At 41.2% G+C, this 21,223-nt stretch overlaps 1 protein-coding gene across 1 annotated transcript in view; it reads right to left on the reverse strand.

The window, feature by feature from the left end:
* Window positions 1–18,052: 18,052 nt before the first annotated feature.
* LOC116840628 overlaps window positions 18,053–21,223 on the reverse strand; it is a 17,220-nt gene continuing 14,049 nt past the window's right edge. The window contains exon 2 of the mRNA XM_032807561.1: window positions 18,053–18,548. Within this exon, the coding sequence (XP_032663452.1) occupies window positions 18,485–18,548 (64 nt within the window). The 3' untranslated portion in view covers window positions 18,053–18,484. The remainder of the gene's footprint in view (window positions 18,549–21,223) is intronic.

Consider the following 21,223-nt stretch of genomic DNA (forward strand, 5'->3'; position numbering starts at 1 on the left):
TCCCTTTTGTCATCCACCTCACAAAATCGCAGTCTTACACCGACGGATATGTACGTATACTGTCGTGGCTAGCTCAAAGAGAGGAAAAGAGTTTATGAATGGCGGCGCGGGTTTGATAGCCGTCGTTTCTTGCGCGCACCGACGAAGGACGCCGGCCGAAGGGAGCGCGTACGCATGCACGCGCGCGACGTTTTGCTTCCAGCAACGACAATTACCAGCCACGCACGCATGCTCATGTACGCCCGCTCGCTCGCGCGGTGCGTGCTCAAGGCGATTCTGCGATCCGGACGCGGAGATGGAGACGACGTCTCGATGAAGTCTAACCGGCCGATTCTGTCGTGCGCGTAATTATCCGACCGCGAACGATCCGCTTGCGTGCGCACACGCCGGAAAATTATCGCTTGGGGATTACGCGCTTCGGCTAATTCGAAAATGTCCGAGGGGCGGCCGTCGGGGACAGGGGAGTCTGTCGGGAGGCCTCGCGAGACGGCGCGGGTCGGCGGGCTGATTTACGACACGTCGATACGACTTCGCGAACACTCCGTAACGCGCGAGAGGACGAATGATTTGTAGCCGCTTGGCGGGTATGCATGCGGCGGGTAATAAATGATACGTCGTCGGGCACCAGTGATTGAAAGTGAATCTCCGTAAATCGCGGAGAGCAACGACGATCGGTGAAGAGCTCATTCTTTATCCCGAAATCGTTCCTTCCCGCCTTGTGAGTGATACAAATTCAATGTGTTATTTTTAAATCACACGCATAAACGTGCAATTATGGTCAGAGTTCCTTTGACAGGTTACATGAGGTTTCAAATCATGTCATTTAACTTTTCAGACTGGCGTGGCGATTTAATATATTTAGGCGTTTAAACGTGTAAGAGGAACGTGTGAAAAGAGAGATTCAGCCAAAATAACACATTTGGATTTGCAGTGCATGGCATTTATATTTTTTTGGCACATAGAATGGCAACACTATTGAATAATGTAAACTTAATTGTTGATTTAGTACAGACTATATTTTTGTCTCATATGAGAAATTGCAGAGTTCCTATCGTTTCACACACGTCGTGATAATCATGAAAGTCTACCTGGGTATCTTTCTACCTACGGAAACACGGACTCCAGACGCTCGCTCGCGTGCCGCGGCACGCGACACGTGACTCCGGATCCTCCCGATTCCGCCGGCACAAACAGAAGAATCAGGAAGTATACGCCGAGGAAAGCTGGTGGTGCTCTCCCCTCGTGCTCCGCGCCGGCGAAAGGTATCCCCTTTCGCCGGCCGTCATTCACCCCTTTCTTCTCGGTTGGTCGGCTCGTCTTCTTTCGTTCACCGCGGAAAAGGAGCGCAGCTGGTCCCCACCCGTTCCGCTTCTCTCTTCTGTTATTTCTCGAACCCTTTTTACGAAATTTCGGCCTTCTCGGCCGCGCAGCTTGTGCGCCGCGGCGACGAGGAGGCCTCCTTCCGGATGCCGACGCGGGTATCTCGCGCTGCATCTAACTTCGAACTGGTTTTCCGGTAAAAAAGGAACGAAGGAAACGGGAGTGGGAGGAGACACACGGCTAAAAGTGATGAGGAGAGCGAGAAAAAAAAGAGCAGAAGGACGATCCGCGGCACGACGAAGGGGAGAGGAGATCGGAAGGGGCCGGAGGAGGGGGGGGGGGAGAATCTGCCCTCTTCCCGAGCAGAGTGTCCGTTCCTCACCGGGCCCTTTTGTGTCCATATGCCGTGCACGACCCACGCCTATCTGACCCGCTGATGACGATCCCGAGTCGACTCGACGAGAACGGCTACCGCACGCCTCGATCGAGTCGCCGGAGCGAATCGATCGCTTCCTGGAAACCATCGAATTTGATCCGCGAGATCGACGACGACTGGGATCAACCCGGAAGTCGCCGCGTAACTCACAGCCCACGCGATGCAACGCGCGGATTGCGCCGCGCACATTGCTGCTGGGACGACGTCGCGACGTCGTCGCGAGAGGAGGAAGCGGAGGAAAAGAAGGCCTACTACCGTATCGGTTGTCGCACACTATAAAGGCGGAATAATTACAGAGCGATATATATCCGGTCAGGGGCCCACCGTTCGTTCCCTTTCGCGTGCGCGCGCTTCTCTATTTTATCTCGTTACACGTTCCGCCACTTTGCCGGCTGGATATAAGCGCGAGAGCTTCCTCCGCGCGTCCTTCGCATTTTCACGTCATTTGTAGTCATTGAGGTTACACAACCGCTGAAGAACCGGTCACCTATTGACCGGACTGAGAGAGAAAGAGAGAGAGAGAGAGAGAAAGAGATAGTCATAGTCACATCAGGTTATTGCTAAACGCTTGTTTTGTACAATATAGAATTTTTGCATACTATTCTCTGCGCGCGCAATGAGCTTCTTATTTGCCATTCTTTTTCTCTGTGAACTTCAGGGTTATTAATATTTGAGAAACAAAAAACATTAATTCAACTAATAACATACTTCCTTAAGTCTAAATTCTTTTGTTTAAATGAAATAAATAATTGCTTTTAGGAAAATTCACATTTTCTCGCGCGCGATGTAACAAAAAGGTTTGAAGAAAATTTATATCTTCTCATTAAAAATTTCTTTTTCTCAGTGCAAAAATATATGTACATTAATACAAATAATTATATTATTAAGTATCTGTCAAATAAATATTTTTATTGTTTAGATATTTTTTCTTTCAATGTGTGCAGTTTCGTGACAGTGAAGTTTAGTGTAAGTAAGCCTCTTGTTTACAACAGAGTTAAATAAACGGATAAGTAAAACCTACGGATTCCTCTGTCACAACTCTTTAAGTCCGCGTGGCCAGAATGAAATCTCGCCGGCCGAGATGTGAAAGAAACGTTTAACCCCAACACAGTCCGTGATTTCCAATGCAGAGTGAGATGCAGATGTCCGAGTGTTGTGTCGGTGGTCGCGGACAGTGGAAGAGCGAGAGCGGCGAGAGATAGAGAGAAGAAGAGAGAGATCGCTGTCCATTCAAGTGGTCAGCTTGCCTGGCCACGAAAAATGTCTTTTTAATTGGCAATTAGACGCGTCGTACGCCCTCTCTCTTCCAGCTGTCACATAACCGCGGGCAAGCCGCGGGCAAGCCCTCGACTATACACAGCAGACTACGTTCGAGTGCTCCATGAATGGACTCAAAGGACGGCGAACTAAAAAGGCCCTAAAAGTTCTGTCGGTGTCCGAGTATTCTCCCCTTAATCTTGCGGACACGCGTTTTAAGGGCTTCAGTGGCCGACATTATGGACCATTGAGCGACGGCGACCACGCGGAGTGACCAGTCACCGGAGTGGCGTGAAACCGCCCCGGACAAAGGGGTTGGAGGGTAAACGTTGGCAGAAAAACGAGACGTTGAGGGATAGTACATATCTCGGTCCTGGCATTTTTCATCCTTTTAATTTGACGGGTGGTCGTGCGCGTGCCGGGGAGGACGAGTCATCCATTTGCGGCTGCTCTATCCGAAAGCGCGCACGTGCCCCTTCGGAGTCGACGAAAGGACGCGGACTCCGTCTTGCCACCGCCGACGTCGTCGAGTTTCAAACGTTTTATTACTCGCGCTGGAGGAGCCAACAAGATGCACTTGAGCGCGTCATTGTGGAGATATATCAGGTCGATTCAGGAGCCATGTGCGATTGTCCACGGATTACACATCCTATTTGCCGACATATTTCTTTTTAGAAACCGCCTATATTAACCCACTGAGATCGCATAACGAGATCTCACTCGTGACGCATGCTTATGTCAAAATATGAAGACGAGTTAAAACAGTCAGATTAGTAAACACTTGAAAACTTATTGTTTTATTAGTTGGACAGAGAAGTTAGATAGACATTAGTTAAATCGAAAAATTGGACTGAGTAGCACTTGAAAACTTATATTCGATTTTTATCATTTTCTTTATTTTTTGCGAATGATGATAATAAATTAGGCATCAATCTATTAAAATTTTCTTGGACCAAAATAATCGGCAAATCAGTCGTCAAAATTAATCAACCGTCATGTACAAAGTCACAAATAGCTTTATTGATCGATGAAGTTGATTATTAATTAAACAGTGATGTAACTGATCATATACTGATTAATAACTAATTTCATCAATTGACTAAATTATTCGTGATTACATATACGACGATTTATTAATTTTAGTTATTAATTCGCCGATTATTTTAGTCAAAGAAAATTTTAATCAATTAATTCACTCAACATTGTGATAAATATTTTTCTGTTGACTAGACATTCGGCAAATAAATACAATGTCAGTGAGTTGACAGTTGTTTATGAGAAAAATTATTTTCATAGAAACAATTTTTTTAACTTAACAGATCAATCTAATGAATCACCGAAATTAAAATAGTTAAGTGTCAACACAACAAAATTACTCATCGTATTTGAAATTTTGCAAACATATTTTTAGTGATACGCCATAGTTATACAAAAATAATCCAAACCATAAAATTATGATTAGGATTGATTTTTATTATCAATGGATTCATACGTCTTTCCGTATAAAAAAAAGGATCCAAGCGTTATGAATTATGGGTATCTAAAAAATTAATTAAAAACAGTCTTTATTTTCTACTAGTCGTGTCATTTTTTGCAACCCATTGTTTAAATTCGTCATTGAATATCCTTAAAAAGAAGAAAGCTGATCATGGTTGGCATATCAAACGATTGCAAAGTATCTCAGTGTTATTTATACTTGTTAAATCGCGCATCAAATTTTCATCTTTATTTTTCTCGAAATGTACTTCACGTAGATTGGATTACTCTCGCGTAACTATGGTCAATATTATAAAATGAATATCAGAATGCGAAGCAAATATGCACGCTTGCGATCTCGTTTTTCGCGTTTCCGGGCCGCCTACGCGCGCGTCGACCCCATTGACGGCCAATGTGAGTAAGGACGCGACTAGTCCCGGAAAAGCGATACCTCGATTGCGCGCGCGCGCGTGCGACCGAAGAAATATTGCCAGACAAACAATGGGAGTGACTGTTGCTTAGGAAGTGATAACAGAATCGCGCGGCAGCATATCACGGACCTTGAATTGTCGCGGACACACCTCGGACGTGCCATTAAACCGGCCACTTGGCACTGGAACTCGAGTGCTTGGCACGGCCTTAGGAAGCACTTTTATGAGCGCAAAATAGACGGCCGTATTGTATATTCCCGTTCGTCATTCGCGACGTGTTGCTCGACCGCGTCGTTGTCGTCGTCGTCGTCGTTGGCGCACGCGGACGATATACCGATCTATCGAGATTAACCAATTTGCATCAAGAGCGGATATATCCGTTCATTTCGCCCGGAAGCTGATGTATTCGCGCGTAGTCGAGGCTAGATCACATCGCAAAAGTAATATCCTTTTCATTCGTTTTATTACACTTGACGTGAAGAAAAGGAATTTTAAAGAAAAGACAATTCAGTGATGTAGATATATCTTTTTAATCTTCTGACGAAGTAAATAGATTAAAATTCTAGCGAGAAATCGCTTTTCCATACGGAGAAAATATCGGAGTAAAAATTATGTTGAAATTACACTTCATTCTGTCATAGTTTCTGCAAAGTAGGAATGCACTCTGGCATATTGTAGTATAAATTACTACAGAAGCCGTAAATTTGACGATCTATCGAAATACACGAGAGATGAAGAACCTTTAACTAATTATAACAATTTCTATGTAGTAAAAGTCAAACATGTTTAGAAATATATAAAAATATTTTTAAACAAATATATATATAGTAATTTTTTGGTCATAATTTCCCAATAGTTCGAGATTGAACAATTCTATTGTAATTTCCACTGCAATGTTTCCTCCGTGCATCTCTGTGTAATCACGACCCTTATTTTCATGGTACTTCGTATTTGCGCGAAACGTTCGCTCTCATGGTAACATTCCGTGTGTATCCACGAAAGAATCCACAGTACGGCGAAATAACCGTATGTAAGTCAATGTTGTGGTCACATGAGAGATATATTATACATCTGACATACGATCGAGGAAACGCGCGGAGCTTCCACCGGTTCGGAGCTCGCGTAAAGCCGATTTGCCTAGCTCATCGAATGTGGCCCGATATATTGGGATTTACCGTTGCGACGTCTAATAGCGTACGGTAATGTAAATTCCAGTCCATTTGTGTGTGCTCGCGTTACACAGTATCGATGTATTATTGCGAGATTCCGATATTTACGATAATAACGTACGCGCCGTCGGCAAGTACCGTACGATGATGATAGAATTCGTACTGCCAATTTCGCATCCTTTATCGTCGCAATTACGGTAAGTAGGGGCGGCGTGTACGGTGTGCGCCCGTCTTTTTCTATGTGCCGCCTCTCTCTCTCTCTCTCTCTCTCTCTCTCTCTCTCTCTCTGTTTCTTTCTCTCTTCCCTTTTACCTTTCCCTATCTCTTTCTCTCTCACGCTACCGCGACGCTACTTTCTTCCTCCTGCGTTGCGTCGATTCATTCCGACTGCCGATGATGTTTCGAGAACAGTTATGTGGGAGTCTGGGTCACGAGGCGTGGCTTCTATGGGGACACCGTCCACTGTCCCATAGAACCACAGTCCCATTGGCCAAGAAACGCTCCCGAGGCACGGCCGGAATAATTATGTAACCTGCGCTTCGCGCGCACACTGCACCGGCAGGCCAATACGAGCGTTCGTGACGACACGAAGAGCGCTAAGGGTTGGAAGAAGACGAAGAAGACGAAGAAGAAGAGGAGAAGAAGAAGACGAAGAAGAAGAGGAGAAGAAGAAAACGAACAAGAAGGAGAAAAAGAAGAGGAAGAAAAGGAGGTGGGCTGCCGGTTCTGATGACCCTTGCGATGAAGGAAGGCAGCGACGCGCGTGCGAACTTATTTGCTCTACCCTTGGCGTGTGTACGCCGTCGTTGTCGCCAAACTATAAATAGAACTGGACTTATAAGAGAGAGCGTTAGAGAGAGCGTTAATTTCACGTACACTCGCCTGTCCCGCTCGACAATCGCGTGTTAGACGTCGGGATACATGAAGAATAGCTCTTGAAAACCCAATAAAGAAGGGGATAAATATCGCATCTAAGAATTATACTGATAGAATTGGATCAGACGTAATGTTATCAAGTTTTACTTCATGTGTAAACTCTATAGACAGAATCTTAGCTTCGAATCTTGTGGTATATTGCATCAAATTTATGTTACATTATGAGAGAATAACTTAGACAGACAGGTATATATTTAGCGGCAACTTTACTATTCATTTTGTAAAAGTTGCGTTTCTTATGAATAGTTCATATTAAACTCATATTTATTATATAGAAGATATGAAGGAAATACCAAACAGAGGAATGATTAAAATTTATTCAAAACGATATGTCATGTAGAATGTAATATGAGTGTGACTTTTAATAAATTTGTATGCTGACTTCTAATAAAGTTGTTTATAAGACAAAAAATTTACATTGTTTGATGTAAACTCAACCAATTTTTAGTTTAATTTTTAACTAGTAATTAATTCAGTTAATTTAATTTAATTAATTTAAGTTTATTTGTCTTATAAATGTAATTAAAAAAATCATAGAGTATCCATATGTACAGAAAAATATCATTCTACTAACGGTGATTGTTGCTAAAAACAATTATTCAATTCACTTTTCTTCTTTTAAGTTGTACTTATCTACAATAAAGGATATTTTCTTGATAACAGTCTTGAAGAATATACTCATCACAAATTTTTGAAAAGCTTAGTAGCATTTACTCTTATAAGAAAAATTTATTCTCTTTACAAGAATATTATAAAATCTTTTCGAAGGAAAGGTTGTTTCGATGCGGAAAGGTTGACTCAATGCGATGAGCAAACTGAATTTTTGTTGTATAATTTAATACTCTTGAGTGAAATATTAAACTAACTAGAATTCAAGATGTAATTTTTGAATAAATTTGACGTTCTGGTAAGTTCATGAATGATAGATTTGTGAATATATAAACACATGTGAAATATTTGAACCAGCAGAACGTAGCATTCACATGAATGGAGTCTATATTTTTCTGTGCGCGTCTTCGATTGCCTCACGTCGTGAAAATCATGGAAGCCTACCGGGAAAATATCGTAGAATTTGAGTAACGATTGAAGCGCGGCGAGGATGAGGATAATCACATGTGGGCTCCGGGGATCATTGTCAGACCGAGGTACGAGGATTTCCCGCCGCGGAAATGCGAGTTTCCGGAAGACGCACGCTTCCGCGTGACTTTTCGTGCGCGAGACGCGGAAGTAGCATCGCTTCCAATTACGCGTCGCAAATTCGACGCCCCCGACGAAGGTTACATTCCACCCGCGTCGAGGCTACAATGAATTGCATATGGAAGAAGGCAGACAGGATATTATATTCCCGTCTTACGTCATACTGGGAAATTGATTTCATCTTTTCACGGTGAAAGGCTCGAGACGTGGTGAAGGTTCTTCCGCGCTACGGCGAAATAACTTTTGCGCGAATGCAGCTGTTGATTATCCACGACAATCTCCGTGTCTGATGTCGCCGTTGCGTAATTGGATAAGATGCTCGCGCGTCCGCTCACTCACTCGCGTATTTCAAGTCTCGTTGCGCGGACGGAGCGGAAAGAATCGCGCAGGACGGAAAAGAAAGCAGCGCGGAAACTCGTTGCGCCGTCGCTCGTCTCGTATCGTTAACGCGGGCTCCACGTTGAGCGCGTGTATATCCCGCAGCTGTAAAGGTCAAATGGATCCAACGTGCAACAATGTGCGATAACGTAACCCTATTACGTCAACTGAATATTTACATTTCTAGGCAATCGGTCGTGCCGAGGGGCGTGACATTTTTCTTCGCGCCTGCAAGAGCGCGCTTAGCCAGTATACTGCTCATCTCTCATAGGTATATAGGGTGTCTTTAATGACATATATAAAAACGTGTAGATCAGTTAAACTCGACAAGAAATTCTTCTACCATTTTGTAAACAATTATGCAAAATTTTGAGTTATCAATTCAAAAAGATCAATTAGTAATCATGCGTCAAATTAGCTGCCATGCCGACTCTGTGTGCTTACAGATTACATTAAACTGAACGAAAAAGTCCTCTAATATTTGACAAATAAGCGCGTACATTTTTTAGTTATTAATTAGAAAAGATTCGAAAGGGCATTCAAAAGAGAAAAATGTTTGATATTTGTAACTATAATTATGTAGAGAAATAATTACTCTATAAATTAGGGTCGACTATTTTTTAGTCAATTGTACTATAATTTTAGTGATAATCTTATATATATGTTACTACTACTATTTTCGTGTTGAAATAACTAAATATATGATTGGGGTCAAATTGGATCTAATTGGAAGTAACATGTACATAAAATTATTATTAGTACAATTATAGTACAATTATAGTATCGAAAAAAAATAGTTGTCTTGACCATAATTTATAGTAATTATTTCTCTATATGATTATAGTTATAAATACCAAATATTTTTCTCAGTGCAGTCACACGTGTTCTTTTGGTTTCTCTTCTTTAATTAATAACGTCACAATTTCTATAATTATTTATAAAATGGAGGATTGTTCAGTTTAATTCAATCCACCAGAACACAGTGGTAGGCATCGCCATCACAACTCGTTCGTGGCATATGATTATTCACTAAACCTCCTCAATTGATAACTCAACATTTGACATGGTTGTTTGCAAAATGATAGAGGAACTTTTTATGTCCAATGTAATCTGATATTTATACGTGCACGTAGAATTTTATATATTATCATCGGACATCTTGCATAATTTTCGGGAGTCGCGGAGAGAGCCTAATGCCCCAGTAACGGGATGACGTTCTCGATGTCACGAATTTGCAAGTCAAATAATTAGCGAGCCCAGCGAAAAGCGAACGACGATTCTCCAGCGAGACACCGTGGCGGTATAATTTACGTTCCGGTCCCGAGCAGTGGAAGGGCGCATGTCCGCGCTCTTCGCCGCGCCGCGCCTCGCCGCGGAATCGGACGCACGTCGCTGCACGCCGAGCTGTTGCACAACGAGCGGCCGAACGCACAACAGTGACTTTTCGACCTAAATACTTTAATGACCGCTGTGCAGCGCGCCTGACGTCACGAAGTCCTTGACCGTAACCGCCAATCACCGCGTACCCGTCCACCTTCTTCGAGTTATCGGCGTGACCCCACGGGGACTTGGATTCGACCGCGCACCTTTCTCTCTCTCCCGCACCTTTCTCGCCGAGTGCGCTTCCTCGTGCTCGTTACTTACTCTCTCGACTCTTACTTACGCGTACGGGCTTCCACTCGCGCGTGCCTCGCGACCAGACAACGATGTGGCGCGAAAACGACGAGACGAGACGAGTCTAGGAAAGATTGTAAGAAATAAATCGAAATTTGTTTATAACAATGAGAGATACGGAACTCTAGATTTCGATTTGGTGCATTGGGCATTTTCAATATTTAGTTTTTAATCTTAGTCTTAGTTTGACGCTCATGAGTCAAATAGACAAGCTGAAAATTAAAATCCCATAATTGTTGAATCTTCAATTATTGCACGTATGAATATAATGTTCTTTTCTTAATGCATGCCAAAGTGTTTGCTTCTTACTGTGTAAAATTAGAATTCACTATCTTATTTTCTATCTTAAATTTGTACATTTATTTTTTTAGAATAGCAAATTCCTTGATAAGATTTGGGAATTTTCGAAAGAGAAGATACATGTCCAATAATTCTGTCCATCAAAAGAAATTTAAATTAGGATTTCGTGCAACAGTAAGACTAAACAAAAATGAAAAATAGACGTTGGCAAATTCAAAATGAGATGCCATACTGTTCGAAGCACTTGCGAAACTTACGTTAGATTCTAAGACCGGTATTTACAGTTATAAGTTATTTCTGATTCAGAATATAATTAATTACAAATTTGTGTGTTCATGGATTAGTAGAGAGTCTGTTGTTTCGATTATTACATTTTATTATGTAAATTAAGTAGAGATGCAAGTTGAAAAGTAATCAGAGATTCATGAAACTATAATTGTCAAGCTATAGTTTAAATAATTACAGATTACGAATGCCGAGAATAAATTTTGACTCTAGTATTTCCTAATTTTCGGTAAGTTCGTCAAACGTCAATTAAAATCGGAAAACTTTTGTACAACAAAATAATTCTATATCTTTTTTATACTTTAAATTATCGATTTAAAAAATAATGACCGTGATATATTAAAAAAAAATATATCTTTTGTACATTCCAACTTATAATATATCTGTACACTTCAAAGTTACTGTATCCGACAGACTCAATATGTCAAACTAAACAGCAAAAAATAAGTATGCCACGAGATATTAACTCTCTACTGTCCACTGTCACTCAGAAGTCACAATCCAGTTTCATCATTATTTATCTTCAATATAGATGTTATTCCTTAACTGTGATGTGAAAGTCACAATATGGTTGTCTCTTTTTAGTATATTAGCAGCGATAGAAACTGTTCAACATGACCTCAAAGTGACAAACCTACTTTGGAAGAAAATTATAAAACTAAACATCTTAAACATCCCATGTATATGAGAAGTTTTTTAAACAGGAGAAATTAATTTGTGCAGCAGAGGGTTAAATTACTATCCCATTCAGGTAATTTATTTCCTCACACGCGCAAGATGGAACTTCCAGACACACACTTGCTGAACGAGCAATTAGTCCCGGCACATTGAAACTTCTTTTAAGAATTAATGTTCTTTTCTTAATGCATGCCAAAGTGTTTGCTTCTTACTGTGTAAAATTAGAACTCACCATCTTATTTTCTATCTTAAATTTGTACATTTATTTTTTTAGAATAGCAAATCCCTTGATAGGATTTGGGAATTTTCGAAAGAGAAGATGCATTTTGAATTTACCAACGTCTATTTTTCATTTTTGTTTAGTCTTACTATTGCACGAAATCCTAATTTAAATTTCTTTTGATGGGCAGAATTATTGCATCTTTATTTGAAGAATTATATGCATCTCTATTTTTCGAAAATTCCCAAATCCTATCAAGGGATTTGCTATTTTAAAAAAATAAATATACAAATTTAAGATAGAAAATAAGACAGTGAGTTCTAATTTTACACGGTAAGAAGCAAACTTCTTAAGAAAAGAACTTCAATTTAAATTGGCTGATTCAATTTTCGAGAGAAAATTCTCGCCCGTGGAGCAGCAGCTCAAAACGATTCCGACTAGTTCCCGAGATCCGCTAGCAAAGTTAATCTCACATTGGAGCAATGTTAACCTACGTTATACTGCGTGATGCAATTCACGTGTTTCGGTAAGCCGGCGATGCGAGTAAACGCGCGAATGCGTGCAAGCAAGCGTCCTTACGCGTGTATACGCACGCTCACTGTCACGAGCGGGATAATAGAAGCAGCGATTACTCGAAACTCACGGTACGCTTTAATGACGTCGTTAACCCCGCATGTTTTACTGCCGCGGATGCGTTACGCGTTCCGCAAGTACGCGTTCCGAAAAGGGACACTTAACAATTCACTTGACTCACGCCGCTCGCAAACAATCGAATTTTATTTATTTGGGACTCGGTTAGAGATGTGAGCGAGAAAGTGAGTGGATGCGTGCGTAGCGACAGTGTTAATGGCGTTCTAAGGAGCATTAAGTTGAGAATAGGGGGTAAGGTACAAATGAGTGAATTGAAGTGAAGAAAAAGCGTGAAAGGTGGACGATTGTGGAGGGCAGGAAAGGCGTAACAGGAGGACAGAATTTCGGAGAGAAAATTGTAATGACAAAGATCGCGAGGCGAAATACTGATGTGTGATATTCGGTATATAAGTAAAAATGCGAATGGATGTGTGGTTAAGAAAAATTGTAAACCAAATCCCTACTTGGCACATGTATATATAAACTAAAGTAATAAAAAAATATAATATTAATTTTTATTCCAACCACACGGAAAAGGAGAAGGAGAGAGACAGGTAGAGAGACAGAGAGAGGGAGAGAGAAAGAGAGATTATATGAGTTGCCGCTGTTTTAACGAATGAGACGAACCCTTGTGACGTAATATTTCGTCGCGTTCGCGCGTCGATCGCGCGAAAAAGAAGGGAGGTCATTGTTCCCCATCGCGAACGTCCGCAACTTCGAGATGTTGGTTCACTCTTTCTCTCTTTCTCTCCTACTGTTTTCCTTCGTGGGCTTAAAGAGGTACGAGATCGGAAACTGATAATTCCGTCAAGATATATAAATAATCTCATTAGATGAGCGCGGAGAAGGAAGAGAGGGTGAAGGAGGAGGAAGAGGAAGAGAAGGTGAGGAAGAAAGAGGCAGGAAACGTGCAACTGTGTCGCGCGTATATTAGCGTGACGGAACGCTTGCTCAAGAGGTAGTCCTACGGAAATCGCAACGATTCTACCGAAACCGGTTCCGATTGTGTAGCTATTTTCGGAGGTTCGCAAACACATAAAAGTCTTTTACGAGGACCGATGCTCGCCCCATGCCGGGTTCTCGCGCTGAGTCCGGCACTCGAAGTACGCACGAGAAAGCGCACATCTACGGGATTCTCTTCTACTCACGCCACTTGCAAATATATCGCACGCCATTTTCATAAATTATAGTCGCACATGGCTGCATGAATTATTGAAGATTGTGTATCAGCACTCGTCGTATGCGAATCAGGCGACAGGACGATCGAAAATTTCTTTGCAACGTGCGCGAAGCTACCATTATCGAAACAGAAGGAAAAATAATAAATAATTGTTTATTAATGGACGGAGGACGACATTGATATTATTCGTAGAAAGATTATTGCATGTTCGTTGAAAATTACTTGATGATGCTTTAATCAGCATACCGAGACGAATTTTGATATCACGTTAGTCCCGTGAATTCTGCTGAATTTGGAGGACTAATAGGGAATCTTGAGATGCAATGCATTATACGGGCTATTGTCCTATCTTGATGTATACTACAAATTATACTACAAATGTATACTACAAATTATACTACAAATGTTTATTTGCGCTGAGAAAAAAATATTTGAAAATCTAGATATGGAATACAAAGAAATAAATCAATTTGTTCATAGAAATAAATTTTATATCCCACAAGTAAACTTTCAAGTATTTTTTTCTTCAGTACAAGAAACAGAAATTTCTCTGAGTTCGAATTTTATAAAGAATGACTCATTTTCCAAAGTTATTTAAAAGATTCAACTATCTCAATATTCCATATTTATATTTCATTTTTACTCTTAATTTTAGTAAGTAATATTATTAATTATATCAAGTGTTAATATTACAAAATTTGTAATATGTATACTAGTTGTGTGTCTAATAACCTTGTCTGTCAAAGAAAATTTGGATTTGATACAATAATGAGATTAAACAAAAGTGAAAAGAAGGTGTTGACAAATTTAAGAAGAGATGCCACGCTGTTCAAAAAGCATTATTACATGCAAAAAAGTATTTGCAAAACTTGCATTCTAAGACCGGTATTCACAGTTATAAATTATTTATGATCTTTGATTGAGGATTTAATTAATTTCAGATTTAAATTCATGGATCATTGACCTGCAGTTTCAATCATTATACTTTTGTTGTGTAAAATAAATATAAATAATAAATTGTGTAACAGATAATCAGGAATTCACGAAACTATAACTGTCAAGTTATATAGTTAAGTACATAGTTCGTCGAATAATTACAGATTATGAATGCCGGTCTATAAATTTCGACTCGAGTACCTCCTAGTTCTCGGCAAGTTCGTCACACGTCAATTAAAACCAGAAATCTTTTGTACAACGAATAACTTTGCATACCTGGAAATATATGATGTACCACTACCTGCGTCTGGACGCGTGCTGGATCATCCGTTCTGACTTCCTGTTCCAGAATCTTGCTCCTAGCTCCTGATCCCATCGTAGCACTTCAAATATTCACTTATGGCACTGACACTAGCACTGACACTCACGTATATACGATTCGACCAAAGAAACGCGCGTTAAGTAACGCGATACCGACGAGAGGCCGATTGACTCTGTCAATCGACGTAATATTTTGACCACCCGGCGAGAATAACGAACAACACACCGATATACACGTGCTTCGCGGCACGCGTGTCGCCCGTCAACTCGGATGGAACACCTGGAGAAGTGCGCGACGCACGAGGGTAAACTTGACCGTCAAAAGTCCTATATGTTTTGGTGGTGTTTCGATCTCTCGGCTATAGTTAGTGAGCGACGCGATGAAGTAGGCCTTTATCCCCATTGTTTTGGTTCTCTCGCGGATTTTTCCGCAACTGTTATCACTGTTACTCTTACGCAACTCCTTCCTTTCCAGTCTTTTAAATCTTTAACACCAAAACAAAAGAAATTATAACAAAATTATGAATAAAAGAAGTTTGTCGTTTTACTCATTTTAGTCCCTCGATATTATTTATCCTCGACAATTATTTAATATTCTTCTATTATATGTATAATAAAATATAATAAATTTAATAATAAAATGTTATTTATTATATTTATTATATTATATATATAATTAAAATATAATATTTATTATAATATTATAATAATATTACAATATCATTATATTTGTTTTCTTACAGTTTTTAAATATGTTTTCTCACAGCTGAGCAAGAAACATGTGTTCAACGTTGCTAATTGTAGTTAAGAATAAAATAAAATACAAGTGATGTATTAACATAGTGGAATATTAAATAATTTCGAAATAATCTTTGATACTCAATAGAGAACGATAACAAATAAACATTTAAAACATCAAGTCAATAGTTTGTATAGTGTCGAATATCAAGATTTATCATTGATTCTTCAAGTGCAACTACAGGACTAACGTTGAACGAAAATGTCGACACGACGTCAATCGTCAATCTCATGCTTTCCAGCTTACACAAAGGCAAAATTACAAATTAAAAGGCAGAATTAAAAAGGCAGAATTACAAATGACAGTCTACGATTCGTGCAAATTTGCATTATTGCATTCGCGCGGTGCGTCTCCCGAATTGAAACGTAAACGTAACGCGATATGCGCTCCGCGCGATGCATCTCGAAGAAGTTGTCGACGCTCTCGGATCCCGAGTTGCAGCGGCGACGCGAACGTTGCACGCGCCCGATGCCGTAACACGAGACACGCGTAATCGAATACGCAGGCGAGCGAGCGAGACGGAGCGTACAAAACACACGACGACGGGACGCGCAAAAAGAGGCGCTTAAAGAAAGAAAAAACAAAGTGAAAAAAGACACACACACACACACAGAGAGAGAAGGCACAGGGAGCTGCCGTAGTCGTAGTCGGATATAGAACGTTTGCATTCACGATCTCATAGCTCGGCTGATCGATCGATCGACCGGTCGCCTGCCGGTCGATCAATCGATCGGTCGGTCAGGCGACAGAACCGGACGGTACAGCAGACGGAAAAGTGATCGCGAAGGGTCAGGGGGCACAGGATGCGTCGCGTTTTTTGCCGCGCGTGTGCCGAAACGCTCCATTCTCCGTGTCGCCCCCGCTCTCCTTGTTTTTTCTGCATTCTTTTTTGTCCTTTCCGACCGAAAACGCGCATAACGGTATGCGTCACGGTGCGGACGTGGACGCGAAACGGACGTTCCCGTGGGGAGGGAGCAGAGGGAGAACGTGCGCGGCATCCTCGGGTCCCCCCCGAGACTCTCGCCGTCGCTCCCTGCATCCGCGCGCTGCGTTTCGAGGGATAATACGCGCGGGTGAGGGAGAAGGACCGATCCAGGAAGTGGTCGTCGCGCGTACACCAGGTACAAGCGAGAGAGGGAGAGGGGGGAGAAAGAGAGAGAGAGAGCGGGGGAGAAAGAAGACGATAAGAGCCGAGGTCTCTCGTCGTCTCCCGGGAATCCACAATTCGGATCCCGAGGAGCGCCGACGGGCCAGCGATCGGAGGAGAGGAGTATATCGTCGTGTGTCTCATAGCCAGAACTCGCGTCGTCGCGCCGCACGGGGGATGGAGAAACGTGACGCGAAAGCCGAGAGACCTTCCCCGTGCATCTCATTAGGACACTCCAGCCAGGACCCGGTCGCTTATCGGGACGGATATATTTTACGATCGGGAAGTTGGGGGCTTCCTGTTCGCGGCTGCCTAATTGGACGCCTCGCTTCCTGGTACGCGATACAACCGTGCCTCCTTGAGCGCTTCCTCCGTGCGAGTTAGTAGGCTAGGCAGCAGGAGGTTGCATCGAATGTACGCGCGCACAGGCCGGATTAGGTGTCTCGGCCGGAGCCTGCAACCGGATTTTGATGGAATACGAGGATACGAATTTTTTTGGGCTGGGGTTCTACACAAATTGCATCCGAATAAAGCTTGGGGCTCATTAGCCATCTAGAAACAGACAGAAGTCTGTCAATCCGCCGTCGAAACACTCCAATATTGTGTCAATCAATGATAATAATAACACCTAATAAATCTTACATATCGGGTAGCTCGGAACGTTTCGTGCAGCTGTATACTCGATACAATGTAGGATTTATTAAAGGTGTACGAATAAGAATCGCAATTTTCAACTCTTATGTCCATCGAATGATACAATTTCGATTTTAATTAGCGAGACCGTCTTGTAAATTATTATATTTGAATTCTTCAATGTTTCTTTATTGAAGTCGTCACGTCTCGATCATTCTAATTCAAAAATACTGAAGATTATTCTGAGGGAAGATTGATGGACTCCTGTCTTGTCGCTGTCTAAACAGAAGCGAGAATCGACTTTGACTCTAAATGGGAATCTAATTGACCCAAACGTGTAAACTAACGAACGTTTCTTCACATCACGTAAAAAAATATTTTTTAAATAATTTTAAGTAAACTGAGGGAAAACTACACTAAGAAAAAATATTTGAGAATTTATTTGTGAGATGTAAAGTTTATTTCTGTAAAATAAACTATAACTATTTCTGTAAAATAAAGTTTACTTCTCTCTATGAACAAACTTTATATCTCACACATACAAATAAATTTTCAAGTATTTTTTTCTCAGTGCACGTAATAAAAAAGTTTGATTTATAATTAATTTCATCACTCAATTAAATTATTTGTGATTACATATATGATTGATTATGATTGATCAATTTCGACGATTGATTTGCTAATTATTTTAGTCAACTAAACTTTTCGATTAATTCGAACCCGGCACATTGATTTCAAGTCATGAGAGACTTTGTCTGCATCGATAAAATATTCATCAAATATCCGACGATGTCCACAAAGAAATATTATCACCTGTCCGATCATTTGTTGAGGGAATCCCGCGATTTTTCTCGGCAATATAGGGTTCGAATTAACGATCGGTCAAGACTCAGACGCTGTTTGCCCGCGCAAGGTCGGGAAGCGGGAATCGATGGGATCGCGGGAGAGACGAGAGCAACGGAAGATAAGTTCTCCCTCACCTCCCTCTCGCCAGGATCTGTTGGCCGACGAAGGTACATCAAAGCGGCTCGTGCCGTTCTTTGTTTCTCTTCCCTTTCTCGACCTTCCCTCTCGCCTTCCTTCATCCGACACATCGGCGAGGAAGTTTAACGCCGCCTCGGCGTGGCCTGCGTTCGCCGCGCAATCTGTGAAAGTGAAACGGAGAGAAAATCAGGTTTCGAAGACGAGCCTTCGAACCTACCTTCCTCCCTCCCTCCCTCTCTCCCTCCCACCCTCCTTCCCTGCCTCCTCCCCCCGACCTATGGACGGAAGTGGAGGCGAAAGCGAGGATAGAGCGATTGTCTTTGGCGCGCGCGAGATAAGCAGCTCGCCTACTGTTAGACCGTGTCTACCGATGTAGAGTGATTCGGATAAGGATCAGTCCGCGACCCCGGTCTCTCGACCACGTACTTAATTTATCGGCAAGGTTCGCCCGCGACGCAAGGCCCGATCTCTCGCCTTCTCTCGAGTGCGCGCACGAGATACCATCGCGGAAACCGTCGCTTTTAAATCAAGTCGCGATCTCGAGTAACATTCCTTAACGATTAGAACGCCAAAAGCGCCTGCGCCTCTCGAGCCGCGCTAATTATCGCGTGATCCATCTGGGTCTGCAATAACGCAGATTCTGACGTATTGGAGAATGCGGCTTACGTTAGCTGCAAGGATTAGTAACGAGTTAATCTTAGATTGCTAATATAAATCATTCTCCTTTACATTTCGAAAGATAATTTGATAAAAACATGTTTGTAATTGCTATTATTTTATTTTCCTTCTATATGTATGTGTGTGTGTAAAAAGTAATTGGAAACACGTTAAGGCAAGTTACCCGAGTAAAAATGTAATAAGTAAGTCGGAATCGAAAGCTAGTAGCTAGCTAACACAAACTAGATAAAATTTTCTAATCTATTATTAATTTCCTACTGATTGACCATTCACTGAAATATAGAATCGGGTTTGTGGCCGGGGTCTAACCGTTGTCTAGTCATTACACATATAAAATATGATAGATGATGCTTTGTCTATTTTAAAATACATAATCTAGCTGTTAGATCATCACTAGAATTTCAAAATTAAATAGCAAATCAAAATTGGGATTACGTTAATTTAAGAAAAATCTTAGAAAAACAAAGCTGAACGTTACATTATTGATTAGAAATTATTTATGATTTTTCATCTTATAATTGTAATTTCGTTTTTTTGATCGTCAGCTAACTTTTTTATCTAACCACTAGAGAGAGAGGACAAGTAAGTGTCACATTATTGGCTACTAATTATGATCGGAAAAATGATCGGAAAAATGCGACTGTATGAATTAATTATTAAATTTACATCACACAGTAGTGCACATTTTTGTTGTATTGATGCAGCAACAAACTTACTAAAAGTTATATTTACGTTTTCATATTACATTCGTCATGATATATTATTTGGAGCAAATTCTCATAATTTTTTTCGCCTTTCTTTCATATTTTTATTTCATCATTTCATGTAATAAATATGAGCGCGATCTAATCAGTCATAAAGTACTCAACTTTGCTAGATTTCGTGATCAAATATACTTAAAATTGCTCTAAAGTTTAAGTGCCTCAGTCTGTCGGGTTGTCGTGTAAAAAATGTAACGTAGAAATTTCGGTATGTATATATATATATATATATATATATATATATATATATATATATATATATATATAAAACTTTGAGTAAATCCGTTGTTGGATCAATGTAACAAGAAGAAAGTTTCATTATTGCAAGACGTAAATTTAATGGTGAGGCATATTCTTGCTTTATAAATGTAATTAAAAAACAAATTATTTTCACATTATCAATTTTTTGTCTTACGTCGTCAGCGTCACGCAGCCTATATCGGGATAGGCTTAATGGATATTTCGGAGTACTTTAATGTGCGCGCGCGCGCGTGCAGACAAGATTCTCGCGGTCGCGAGCGTGTCCGATAAATATCTCACGGAAGGCCTCGATACGCCGCCTCAGCTGAGAGATCGCCCGAGTCAGCTGACTGCGGGCCTTACCCGACGCGGGGGTCAAGCCCCCCTCCTCGCCCTCTCCCACTTTTCCCGCTCCTCGTCTCCGTCCTCCGCACGACCCGCGCTTCGACTTCTGGATTGTCGAGCCGCCGGTGATCGTGAGTGTGTACCTTGAGAAAATTTCATGTTTCATGGGCGCGATTCGCGAACGAAACTTCGACGGGTTTGAGCACGTCGTCATGACCGGACGAACGACAAGCTACGACGACGACGACGAGGGCTGGAAATCGTTTTACGACGTCGTTACCAACTACCGCGTTTGGGTAATCAAGGAAAGGCAGAGAACCGAGACCTGAATTTAGCGCGGCGCGACGGAAGATGTGAAAAACGACTTTTCGCGTATCGCATTTACGACGATCGAGTTTTCACCTGCGCCATTTTCTGCATAAAATTTCTCTCCACGATGAGAAGTGTGTGTAAATTTGATAGCGACTTTACAGGTCGACATATAAAGATTGCATATCCTTTACGACATATGTAACTCATATTTATTATATAAAATGTACACCCCTTATGTAGCTGTCACATTTTTCTTTTAATTAATATCATTGTAGTTAGTCTTATAGACTAACGAATAACTCGTTTTTAGCAATGTCTAGTAATTGTCTTGTGATCTAAATACTATTAAAACAAGTTTTACCCAATGGTGCCCACTCAAATTTCTTTTATTAAAATGTTGTACAGTGCTTTGCTCTTTTGGTCATTAACTCAAACGATTTTACTCTTTCTCTCTCTCTCTCTCTCTCTCTCTCTCTCTCTCTCTCTCTCTCTCTCTCTCT

This window comes from Odontomachus brunneus, unplaced genomic scaffold (genome assembly GCF_010583005.1).
Source record: "Odontomachus brunneus isolate Ranch 3 - 2012 unplaced genomic scaffold, Obru_v1 Obru_scaffold_010, whole genome shotgun sequence".
In the NCBI taxonomy this organism is placed as follows: Eukaryota; Metazoa; Arthropoda; class Insecta; order Hymenoptera; family Formicidae; genus Odontomachus; species Odontomachus brunneus.